The 11,568-nt window shown below is 35.2% G+C and overlaps 1 protein-coding gene across 1 annotated transcript; it reads right to left on the reverse strand.

The window, feature by feature from the left end:
- On the reverse strand, window positions 1,324-4,154 carry LOC107631218 (dof zinc finger protein DOF1.4). Its single transcript, XM_016334585.2, has 2 exons — window positions 3,115-4,154; window positions 1,324-2,953 (listed from the first exon to the last, which is right to left on the reverse strand). The coding sequence occupies exons 1-2, from the start codon at window positions 3,160-3,162 to the stop codon at window positions 2,009-2,011; spliced, it is 993 nt and encodes a 330-aa protein (XP_016190071.1). The 5' UTR covers window positions 3,163-4,154; the 3' UTR covers window positions 1,324-2,008.

Raw genomic sequence — 11,568 nt, forward strand, 5'->3', positions numbered from 1 at the left:
ATGGGAATTTTCTAAAACTTATTTAAAGTTTATTTATTTATATAGACTATAGTATATAGGTGAATGCTACCCAACTCCTTCTAAAATAACATGTAAGTTACCCTTCATTATGTGTTACATTGTGATTGGTTCTTATCTTAACTATAGTTGGGGCGCCAATGTCATCGCCATCTACTACCCTCCCACACAACCTCTCTTCCCAATTTTTTTTACCATGGATCACTTCTTATCCACATAATTAATGGTTAATTTGGTTATTAAATTTTTTTATTAAAAAAATATATCTTTATTTAATTACGTGATGGAACATATATATATATGTAAAGTATAATTAAATAATAAAGTACGAATAAATTAAAAATTAAAAGAATAAAAATACTATAAAAAATACTTGTAAGAAAGTTAGATTTTATCATTTTAAACTTGTGTTATTAATTTTAACAATTTATTTTTTTTAAAAATAATTTATGTACGATAAGCAAAAAGAGGCGCTGGCTATACTGGGAAGAGAGGTTGCGCTGGCTATACTGGGAAGAGAGGTTGTGTAGGAGGGCAGTAGATGGCGATGACGTTGGCGCCCCAACTATGGTTAAGATAAGGACCAATTACAATGTGACACATAATAAAGGGTAACTTACATGTTATTTTAGAGGGGTTGGGTAGCATTCACCTTTAAATTTACTATTTTCCACATCCCAGAGTCATGCATATCTACTATGTACCTATTGGGCCAACTTTGAAGAGGTTCGCAAGGCACTAAACGTTCGAAAGGTATAATTGATTCGTTATACATAACCTCTAATTAGTTACCTATAATTTTTTTTGGTAATATATATAGTATGTAACTAAAAATGCATATATACCAATAAATCAATAATGGTGATAAAATTACTGAATAAGTAAATTTAAAAGCGATACTTTATATCTAGAAAAGCACTATTTATCTCTGAATGCATAAAAATAATAATGCAGTAGTTATCCCTGTCAGCTATAGCTATTGCTTGACTCTAGGCACCTGAAATGACATGTTGACGAAATTCCCACTGTCACTAAAAGACAATATGTGAGTTAGAGCACTGCAATTTAATTCCTATTTTGCGCAACACTTCCTAGCCCACACCATTTCTGGATATGTTTGGTAGGGTTAGTTTCAACCTTAATTGTCTAAAGTGGATACATAAAAATTTCAGTAGTAATAATGCAATATAATGTTCTTTCTTTGCATGAACCAAATTTCGAACCACAATGTTGAACATATCAATCAAATTCAACCAAACTAGTCCATAAACTCAACATACACACAAAAGTAATCCGAATCCAAAATAAATGATAATAATAATAATCTCCCTCTCTTCCATCTATACCATTAATCATTATACATAACTGATCCCCAAGATAAATCCAAGTTTGGAAAAGTTAACAAAAGTGAAACCAATATTAATTAGTTCCTTTGATTAAGGAGATATGCAGCAAGTAATTAAACCCCACCCCCACCCTATCTAACTAATCACAATACATTAGCAAAGCATAGACTAATTAAAGTACATGTCATTGCAATATATACACATACATTACATAACAACAGTAATTAATGAAAATAACCAACTTACTCAACTTTATGAAGAACACAGTAGACTTGCACCAAATTGGGATATATATCTCCTCTTATGTTGATGAGAGAAGAGGATCCGAGGTTCCTCTCAGCGCAATAGAAGCAAATCTTCATTCAACCTTGACACATTAAAACTAACAAAGCTGAAGAAGAAGAAGAAGATGATGATGTAATATTTTGCAGCTGACATGATCGCTCCGATCCCAAACTCCTCTCATCTCTAATTACCCCTTCCCATTTAATTACTAATTATTAGTACTATCTAATACCCTTCTTTTTTTCGGTTCCAATGTAGTAAGCAAAACCCAAAAGAGAAATTAAAAAGAAAAAAAGAAAGAGCTTAAACAAAGAGAAAGAGATTTGAAAAGGATGGTTCATGGGAGGTTTTCCGTTTTTCTAGATGAGTGAAGTGACAGAAGGACCAATATTGGGTTGATCATTCCAAGAAGAAGCAGCCATGGGTGATGATGATGTGCTCCAATAAAGCGAAGAAGAGGGATCAGAATAGCCCATCGTATGTTCCATCATCTGATTCTGCCACTCCAACCTCTCTCTCCCTCTCTCTTCTCCCAATAATTCACCTTTCACTTCTTTCAAAGAAGAACAACCCATGACTCCTCCTCTTTCTCCCTCAACCTCAGGAGTAGCTAGCCCTTGGAATCCACCACCATTCATGAATTTATGCTGCAGTAGAGTGGAACTCAGCAAGGTAGTAGAAGCTGATGAAGAACACGAACCGAAGATGGAATTGTAAGCCGAAAGAAAGGAGTTACTCTCATTTGAACCAAATCCAGTAGCTTCAATATTGGACATGATCCCTGATGAAAAACCTAACCCACTTAGGTGAGGCTGAACATCATTATCATACCCAGAACTCACTCTGAACCCAGGGAAAGAAGGTAGGTTCAACAAATCACAGTTGCTATTATTATTACTACTACTTGGTACCCCATAAAACAAAGGGTTGATATTAGAAGTTGGAGGATGAGTGGAAGAAGAAGAAGGAGAAGGAGTGGCATCGATGGAAGAAGATGATTGGCGCTTGAGACGCTTGGTGTTCTTTCTGCAGCCACCGCCGACGGGGACGTTGCGGAGGGTTCCACCTCTTGTCCAGTATCGCTTGCAGGCTTTGCAGAAGTGTCTGGGCTGCGATAAGCTGTAGTTGTTGTAGTAGCAGAATTTGGTGTTGGATGAATCGCAGCGAGGGCACTTGAGAGCTTGTTGCTGCTGCTGCTGCTGCTGCTGAACATGTTCTTGACCTTGTTTTTCCATAACCCTAGCAGATGATGATGATGGAGCTTCAGCTTTGGTCTTGTGATCTTGATCATCTATCATTTGAGTCTACATGAGAGAAATTAATTAAACAATAATGAAGAAAGAAGGTGGGTAAAAATAACAAGACAGTGGGCTATATTCTCTTCCAAAAGGAAAACAACAAAATTGGGGTGGTCATGTATTTGTCAAATAATTGAGTGAGTGAGAGAGAGAGAGAAATTAAAGACCTGTGTCCATTCGTTAGTCGTTGATGGAGCCATGATATTAACCAACATTTTGGAATCTGAATCGTTACTTCAAACAAATATGGGGACTAGCTTGCTGGATTTCAATATGCCTATGCTTATACACCATAACAGAAATGGATGGTCGCCTCATCTATCTCACCATCATCATCACATGTATCTATGTACATAATTCATTACTATTATTTAATCACCGAATAATAATAATAATTTATTATCTCTCTCTAGTCTCTACCCTCAATTGTGCCTAGTTTCACGTGCTGATGAGTTTGGTCTAAGATAAACCTTCTATCATTAATTTAATGCAATGGAATATTGGAAAATAAAGGACATTCGAAATCCAACTACAGGACATACAGGTAAAAGCACAAATATCAGGATGAATCTCGAGTGCCTCAACCCCTACTCTCTCTCTCTCTATATATATATATATAATTTATATTTAATAACAAGTACTTTTATAATTATGTATGTGTATAGTCGGTATAGACTATAGAGAATAGCTAATAATCCAGCCCATCACTACATAACATTCTTTTGTGCACAGAGAGAGAGAATCAGATAACTACAAATATATGTAGAGGGAATCCCTAAGGGCTCAATGCCCAAAGCATTATTAATTAGAGAAAATCCCACTTACAATTTGCTTAAATAATTAATTAATTAGTATAGCATATAGTAACAAATTTAAGTTTAATGTCACAAATTTCTCCTTGTAATATCAAATCTTATCCTGAAGAAAAGTAAGCAAGAGACATATTGATGGTATTGTATGAACTATTTATAGTTACAGATAAGGCAGAGAATAGCTAGAGTTAGAGTACTACACAAGCATATATAAGATGCTTTCTGTTTTCTGCCGGGATTTATATATATAAAAGGAGAGATCTAGACCTGCATATATATGTGTATTTGCATTAGGGACTAAACAAAAAAGTTGCAAAGAATTGAAAGGGACAAAAAGCCACTACACTATGGTAGATATTTATGTCACAACACTCGAACATAAATAGACCACGCTTTGCAGTTAAGAGCCTCTAGCTATATACCTATATATATATACTCTTGCATTGTTGTTCTTTATTCTCTCTTGATCTTGCCCCCTTTTTTATTCTATCTTAATTTGCTTTTGAAATGGTTGAGATTTGTTGACAGTAAACCGTTAATGGAATGTGAGATTTGTCAGAAAGTAGTGATCAAGGGAGGAACCATGCATAACCATGTGGTGAGCAACTCAGCTCGCAAGGCCAAAAATTAAAAAAAGAAAGAAAAAAGCAAATAAAGCAGAGATAAAGGGAACAAGAGGATTTTGTAGTCCCCCAAGGGATCTTCTCTTCTTCCCTACCAACATCATTATTCTTTCCCACTTCAACTCCATCTTAGATCTTGCTACTTGCTAACATACTATACACTATACACTCTTCGTTTTATTTAATTTTTTTTTTATTACTTAACATGTATACTATTAGGATTGTTCATTATATTAAAAAAAAAATGAAAGCTAAACATTCACTTATCACGTACAACATATATATGATAGGTGACAAATTTTTAGTTATCTATAAAAAATGTAATATGTTTCTAGCTACAATAAGTACACAGCACTAAAAGATAAATGTTTATGCATACAAACACGATGATAGGAAGTGGATTTTAATTGTTGCCTACCACTACTATATACTATATCTCTTCAATAATTCTTCTATTGAGTCACACTATATGGGCCATGATTAAGTAGTACTATTTTCATGTGAAGGAAAATTGGAAAAATAATACTCTATGGTTAACATAACATACATATATTGTGAAAAAGATAAAGATGGGTGCAATAGAAGATAAAACAATTGATTAGGTTTGATGTAGAACAATCGGCATCATTGATCAGTTGTTGTAAAAGGTGATGAGTGGTGGTAGTGTGATTATGATTATTAGTACAAATATGTGGGTAAGTAGAAGAAAATAAAGAAGCACGCGAGAGGAAGAGGTTGTGAGATTGGTCAACGTTAGAGGTTGAAGGTGGAGGTGGGGCCCACCTTATGCATCACCACCAGACATGAAAGAAACCCAACGCGCACGTTAAAGGGAGAGAGAATGAAGCTATGTATATTATGGGGACCAAACCATCAAATCCATGCCAACTCTACACACCAAAACGTGACCACACATACATCATCCCACTCTCCACTCTCCATTTCCTCCTTTAGCATAATTCGTAACCATAATTCAATCCATTTTAATGTCCCTATGCAAACATAAATAGAAAGAGAAATGTTACTTCATTTTTTCACTTAAATATATTCAATTTAATTTAAACTCAATAATGTCTCAATTGTTTTTATTTGTGACCACCACTTCCACTTTAATTTGTTTGCTTGAGAGATTTTTCATGTGGAAAGACTTTGATGTCCTCCTTGCATTGTCTGCTTCCTTTGCTTTATTTGTTATGTCTCGTATTTCTCTATGATATTTGAACAGTTGGATGCTTCTTATACGCTGCTCATCAAATCACTCTTGCTTGTTGTTTTCTCAGTTATCACTATGCATGTATTTTTTTTATGCTAAAAGGATTAAAATTGATGATAGTCCAAAGATGAATGTGAATGGATTTTTCCGTAGCCTAATAATATTCCACATATATGTAGATTCAGACATCATGCGTGTACCTGTTGTACTTATATATGCACCGATACACATCTATTTATATTATATACAAAATTAAAATTTATATATAATTGTGTTCATATAAAACTATTATTTAATAATATAAATTTTAATTATTAATTTTACATAAATATAACTGTATGTAGGTTTTTATCTATATAAAAACTAATATCAATATTGTCACGCAATAAAAAAGTTAACAGCTTAACATTCTACCATTTTATAATTTTGTCACATAAATATTACTCTATAAGTGTCTATCCTTTTCTTATATTACTATCCAAATTTGATTTCTATCTATAATATTCTAAAAACCATTACAATCACTAACTCTCACGCTCATTACTATTATTAATTACACACTATATATTTTCTCTTATTCACTCATTTTCGAATCATAATCACTAAATTTATTCTCTCATCTTTATGCTCACTTCTACTCATATTTATTATATAAATTAATATCTACTTTATATTTTTTTTATCTTTTTTACATAATCTCATGCCTCTTATTCTAACTTCTCTTCATTTTTGCTAATATTTGCACAATTATTTTTATAATTAAAGTTTTTTTCCTCGTTTTGTTAAACAATTGACTCGTTATGTATTAGAATGAATTTTCAAAAATACTAAAATGTATATTTTTATAATTTTTGTTTTATTTTGTCTAATTGTATTTATTGGTCATATATTATCTTTGTTCGATATATTTTTTTACTATTTAAATATTTTATATTTTTAATATTATTTAATTATAATAATAATATTAAAAGTATATGGTGCTGTAATTCATGAAAATTAAAATTAAAAAACTAAATGTTATTTTCAGTTATTGAAATATTATACCCTCATTTGCATTGTATCTAAAAATATTACTATACAAATTCATACCAAATACAATAAAAAAAACCTATGTAACAAATAACATTATCAAAAATAAGTTTAACATTTCTTTTTAATTTAGATATCCATTCAAATTCTGCGCGTTGTTCTAAATCTAGTTTATTATAATAATCCAAAATATCTATTAAAACCACACATGCCATGACTCATGATGGCTAGCTTATTCGGCAACTTGGATGTATGTTTGATGGTAATTAACGAAAATGGATGGTCCTCTCTCAACCACCATGTAGTTCAACACTTTGACAATTAACCGTTTTAAAATAATTAATTAACTATAAAGGAATAATAGTTCTAGTATGGTTGCGATGCAAGTAAATACAAAATACTCCATATATAGGAAGACTTTGGCACCAATTCACCAGGACTAAGCTTGGTATATATATTAAGTTTAAATTAAAGTAAAAGTCTTAATTAATCTAATCCTAGCTGCAATAATAGAGAATATATTGATGCTATCCACTTTGTATTGCGCATCAATAATTCACCAATTAACCGCTGCATCCATGATTTTCCCACTTCAGAATATTCTTACGACATGCTTTTATATAAATATATTAATTTTATTAGATCGCCATCATAATAAGATGCATGAGAAGGTTTGAAATATTATTGCCCGAAGCTAGCTAGGTTCTGATTATAATAACAATTAATTTTTGAAGCAAATTGATTATAATAATAATAATAATGTTTGTATTAGACTATTAGAGGACAATAATAATATAAAAATGGACCACTTGATGATAGTGGGGAGAAATGTGAAGGAAATAGTGAGCAGTGCGGTGAGACCATAATAATAAGTAGGAGATCAGAAAGCATAGAAAATTCCAGTAAGAAACCGGTCATACACGGTCTTTCATAGAAGAATCTACCTCTCCCTTGTGCCTTGGACTGTTGCTTATGGAAGTTTCATGCATCTTCATTCCTGTGGGCCCTACAGAATGTTGGGGACACATTATTATATCAAGTGTCTCATATAAACAATGTTTCCACATACACTTAATTTAAACATGCTGTTAGTTTATGTTTATTCTCTTCATCACACCTTTTTTTTTTCCTTTAAATTTTGACATGACTTTTATTTTAAGATTTATATTTTTTTATAAAAATCATAATTCCTATAAATATTAACTTTTTATTTTTTAAACTAAAATCATCATAAAAAATATTTTTAATATGTTTATTAAAGTAGTTATTTATTTCTTTTATCATTAATTCATTATACATATATACACAAGAAAAAGTAAACTAGAAAAGAATGGTATTGTGGCAGGAAATAATCAAATGAAGCTTTCTAGCAGACTACAGGTCATATTTGCGGATATAGTAGGGATTGTCATAGCTGGATGTATGAATAAACCCTATGAATCATTACTTTATTAGTGATAATGCCTTCATAACTCTCTGCTCATCATGCCTTATATATTTCCTTCATTTGTATGTAGTAATATACACTGTTGCTGCGAACCAAAAGCAATTTTCTCGTATTTACACTTTTAACTATTTTTTTCAATATCAATAATCTACATTAACTAATTAAAACTTACTTTTCTAATTAACTTATGCGTAATATTTTTCATCCCTAGTGTATTTGGAACAAAAATTTGTCTTATCCTGTTTTGTTAAATTGTTACGGTACGACCATAACTTATCCTGTTTTAATAATGAATCATTAAAAAAAAACAATGAATCATAAAAAAAAAAAACATTACAATACAAGTAGTAATAAGGATAACAGTTCAATTAAGTATTTTTTAAAAATGGTATAATATTTAGAGATTTAACTATTATAATTTAAATACACATCTAAAAATCAAATTATTCAAAATTCAAAATTTTGATTTTAAAATTCTAAAATAAACTTTAAACCATCTAATTATTAAGAGAAAGTATAGAGAGCCAATGGAATATCTGTACAATGTGTACAATGGAGGTTTAGGGATATCCGATTCAGTATTAGAGATATAACCATTAGTGTTACCTTTTCCTATTAGCTTAAACTTTTGGGATAGGTGGTTTCATGACATGGTATCAGAGCTCTAAATCCAAAAGGTCAAGAGTTCGATCTTTGGTAAACTTAAACTTTTGGAATGAGTGGTTTGGTACCCGGATGGTTATTCTGGATAGTATGGGTGATGTTCATTTTTTCACTCATAGCCCATTGTACACATGATACAAATATTTCATTGGCTCCCTGGCGGGATTCAATTATTAATTAACCTCATACAAAACCCTCATAGAAGCAGAGAAGTCACATTTGGCCCACATCCAAACACCAGAGGCGTACATCTAAAACTCAGCGGCACACATTGAAAATCAGAGAAGTCATCCTCCGCCGCCGTTCATCCGCGCCACTTTTCTCCTCGGCGCTCATCCTCGATGCTGCCTTCCTCCTCCTCGGCACTCATCCACAACGTCGCATTCCTCTCTTTTCAAGCTCATCTTTCTCGCCGACGTCCTCAATCTCGTTACCGTTCATCCGCATCAACGTCGTCGTTCGTCCACGCTGAAAACTTATATAAGGTTTGGATAGGTCTCTGACACCATTAATTTCTTTATTATTCTGTATAATTTTTTTTAAATAAAAATCAAATAAAATGACTAGAAAAAATTTTCATATATATTATAATGTTAAATTATTTTTACATGTACAATTTTTGTATTTTAAAAGTGTTTACATTTTTTGATCGATTCTTTTGTTTTTGGTTGGCTTGCAGTAATCGCTATTTTTTGGTCCGTTCATACTTGCTGCTTTGCATTACATCAATGTGACTATTACTAGGCAATTGGGCCAGAAATTATGTTGAAGTTCAAATTAATAAGTGGATATATTTAAAGGTATCAAAAATTGAAAATATTTAGCATCTGTTTGGTAGGTCGGGTACCGAACGGATCGGATTAGTATCATGGTTGATGAGGGGGAGGTCTCGCTTGGTTGTAAGTTAACGGGTTGGAGTTGACGATATTCCCGAGCACTTGGTGTGAGGGGGTGTCACCTGCAAAGACACTCCGACGCTCTAGTCAGCAAAGTGTGCAGGCGAAAAAGGGGTAAATGGTATGTGACGCACCTTGGGGGAAGGGTAGGACCTTCCCCATATATACCGTGTTAGAGGTGGGCCTTGCAAGGACAGACCCACCTTCTTTGATGCTTCCTTGGCACAGCTGTAGCAAAGCTGTCAGGGATGCGTGTCCGGGTCGGCTACTGAGCGCTTCGCTCCTGACCGTCCGGGTCGGGTGGTGTTCGGGTCGGGCCGGCCCGCAAATGGTTTGGGCCAGGCCGTAACAGTTCCCCCAACACGCCAGCAATAGTCGTGAGGGTTGTTAGTTGGTGGCGTGTTATCTCTTATTTCGTGCGTTGTCGCTAGGTCGGCCGCCCGTGGAGGGGACGTGCCCCATGCGCGCGTGTCTGTTCGTTGCTGAGATGACCGTTTGTCACCTCGTTCCTCGCGCGGAGCATTAAATGCTCATAATGGGTTAAAAACTCCGCGTGTAAAGACTATTTTATCCCCAAGTCTTTCACGCTTCTTCAGTGGCAATTTTTAACAGTTTTGTATTCATTCTCCTTTCATATCCTCACTCCCACCATCTTCATCATCTCCTCCTTCTGAGTTCCCAGAGTGTCACTTTTGCACTTTCGCGCATTCGCTCCTCTTCCTCCTCCTTTGAATCTCCGTAATCAGTCCAGGTAAGCATTCTTCTTCATTCCTTGCTTCGTGTTTATTTTGTTGTTCTTCTGCATGCATGCTGTTTGTTTGGTTTTGTATGATAGGTGGCCTTTTAGTGTTAAATAGGTGTGTTAGGGGGGTTACCATTTCAGGGTAGGCTTTTGTTTGGTTTTTTGCTTTTAGCCATGCTTGATCCTAGCTGTTGAGTAGGACAAATGTAGTTTCTAGGCTTTTTCCGGGCTCCCGACCTCATAGACTAACGGAGTGGTACCCCCACTGTAGGTATGCCTCGCGTCGTTTCTCGGGCCTCTCCCTCCGCCGCGAATTACGACCCCTACGCCTGGGTGACTTCCGACGTGAAGGACTCGCCAAATCAGATGGACGAGGGGGAGTTGACGGAGTTCCGACAAGGCGAGTACTTGTGCGGAGGGACAGACGAGGAAGCCAATTATGACGTCTTTGTTCCCGCCCGCAACGAACGGCTATATGAGCTTAACTTCCATTCCCCTCGGGTCCCCGACTGGATCTGGTTCTATAAATACATGTTCACTCAGGTGGGGGTTCGTATCCCGTTTTCTCCTTTCCAAATGGAGCTTCTTAAGCGGATCTCCGTGGCGCCGTCGCAACTGCATTTGAACAGTTGGGCTTCTATCCGTTGTTTCGAGATGGTATGCGAATATCTGGAGTTGCCGGTATCTGTTGACGTCTTCCTTTTTTTCTTCAACCTCACGAATCCTTCCAAGGAGGGAAAGGCGAGGAAAGGGTTCATGTCCTTCCGATCTGCCCAGGGTCAGAGGATCTTCGGCTTGTTCGAGGACTCTTATCATGGGTTTAAAGATAAATATTTCAAGGTGCGTCCGGTCAAAGGTCGTCACCCCTTTTGGTTGTCGTTAGAAGGGGAGCGCCTCATTCTGACGTACTGGAGCTTTGGGGCGGGATCCAACACATTCATTAAGGTGTCTTATAAGGGGATGTCCGCTGTAGACAAGAGGGTCGCCGACGTGTTGTTGGCAGTTTTTGGGAAGAACCATGTGAATCCCCACCTTTTGATGGGTGACCGGGAGGTCGCCAGGAATTATGTTTGTGAGCTGTTTTGCCTTGTGTTTTTGCGTTTCCATTCATTCGCTTGGTTGTGCCGGTTTCACGACTAACTTGTTTACTTTTTTGTTGCAGTGAAAATGTCTGCTTCTGTGACAGGGCTTGAGGA

This window comes from Arachis ipaensis, chromosome B03 (assembly GCF_000816755.2).
Source record: "Arachis ipaensis cultivar K30076 chromosome B03, Araip1.1, whole genome shotgun sequence".
In the NCBI taxonomy this organism is placed as follows: Eukaryota; Viridiplantae; Streptophyta; class Magnoliopsida; order Fabales; family Fabaceae; genus Arachis; species Arachis ipaensis.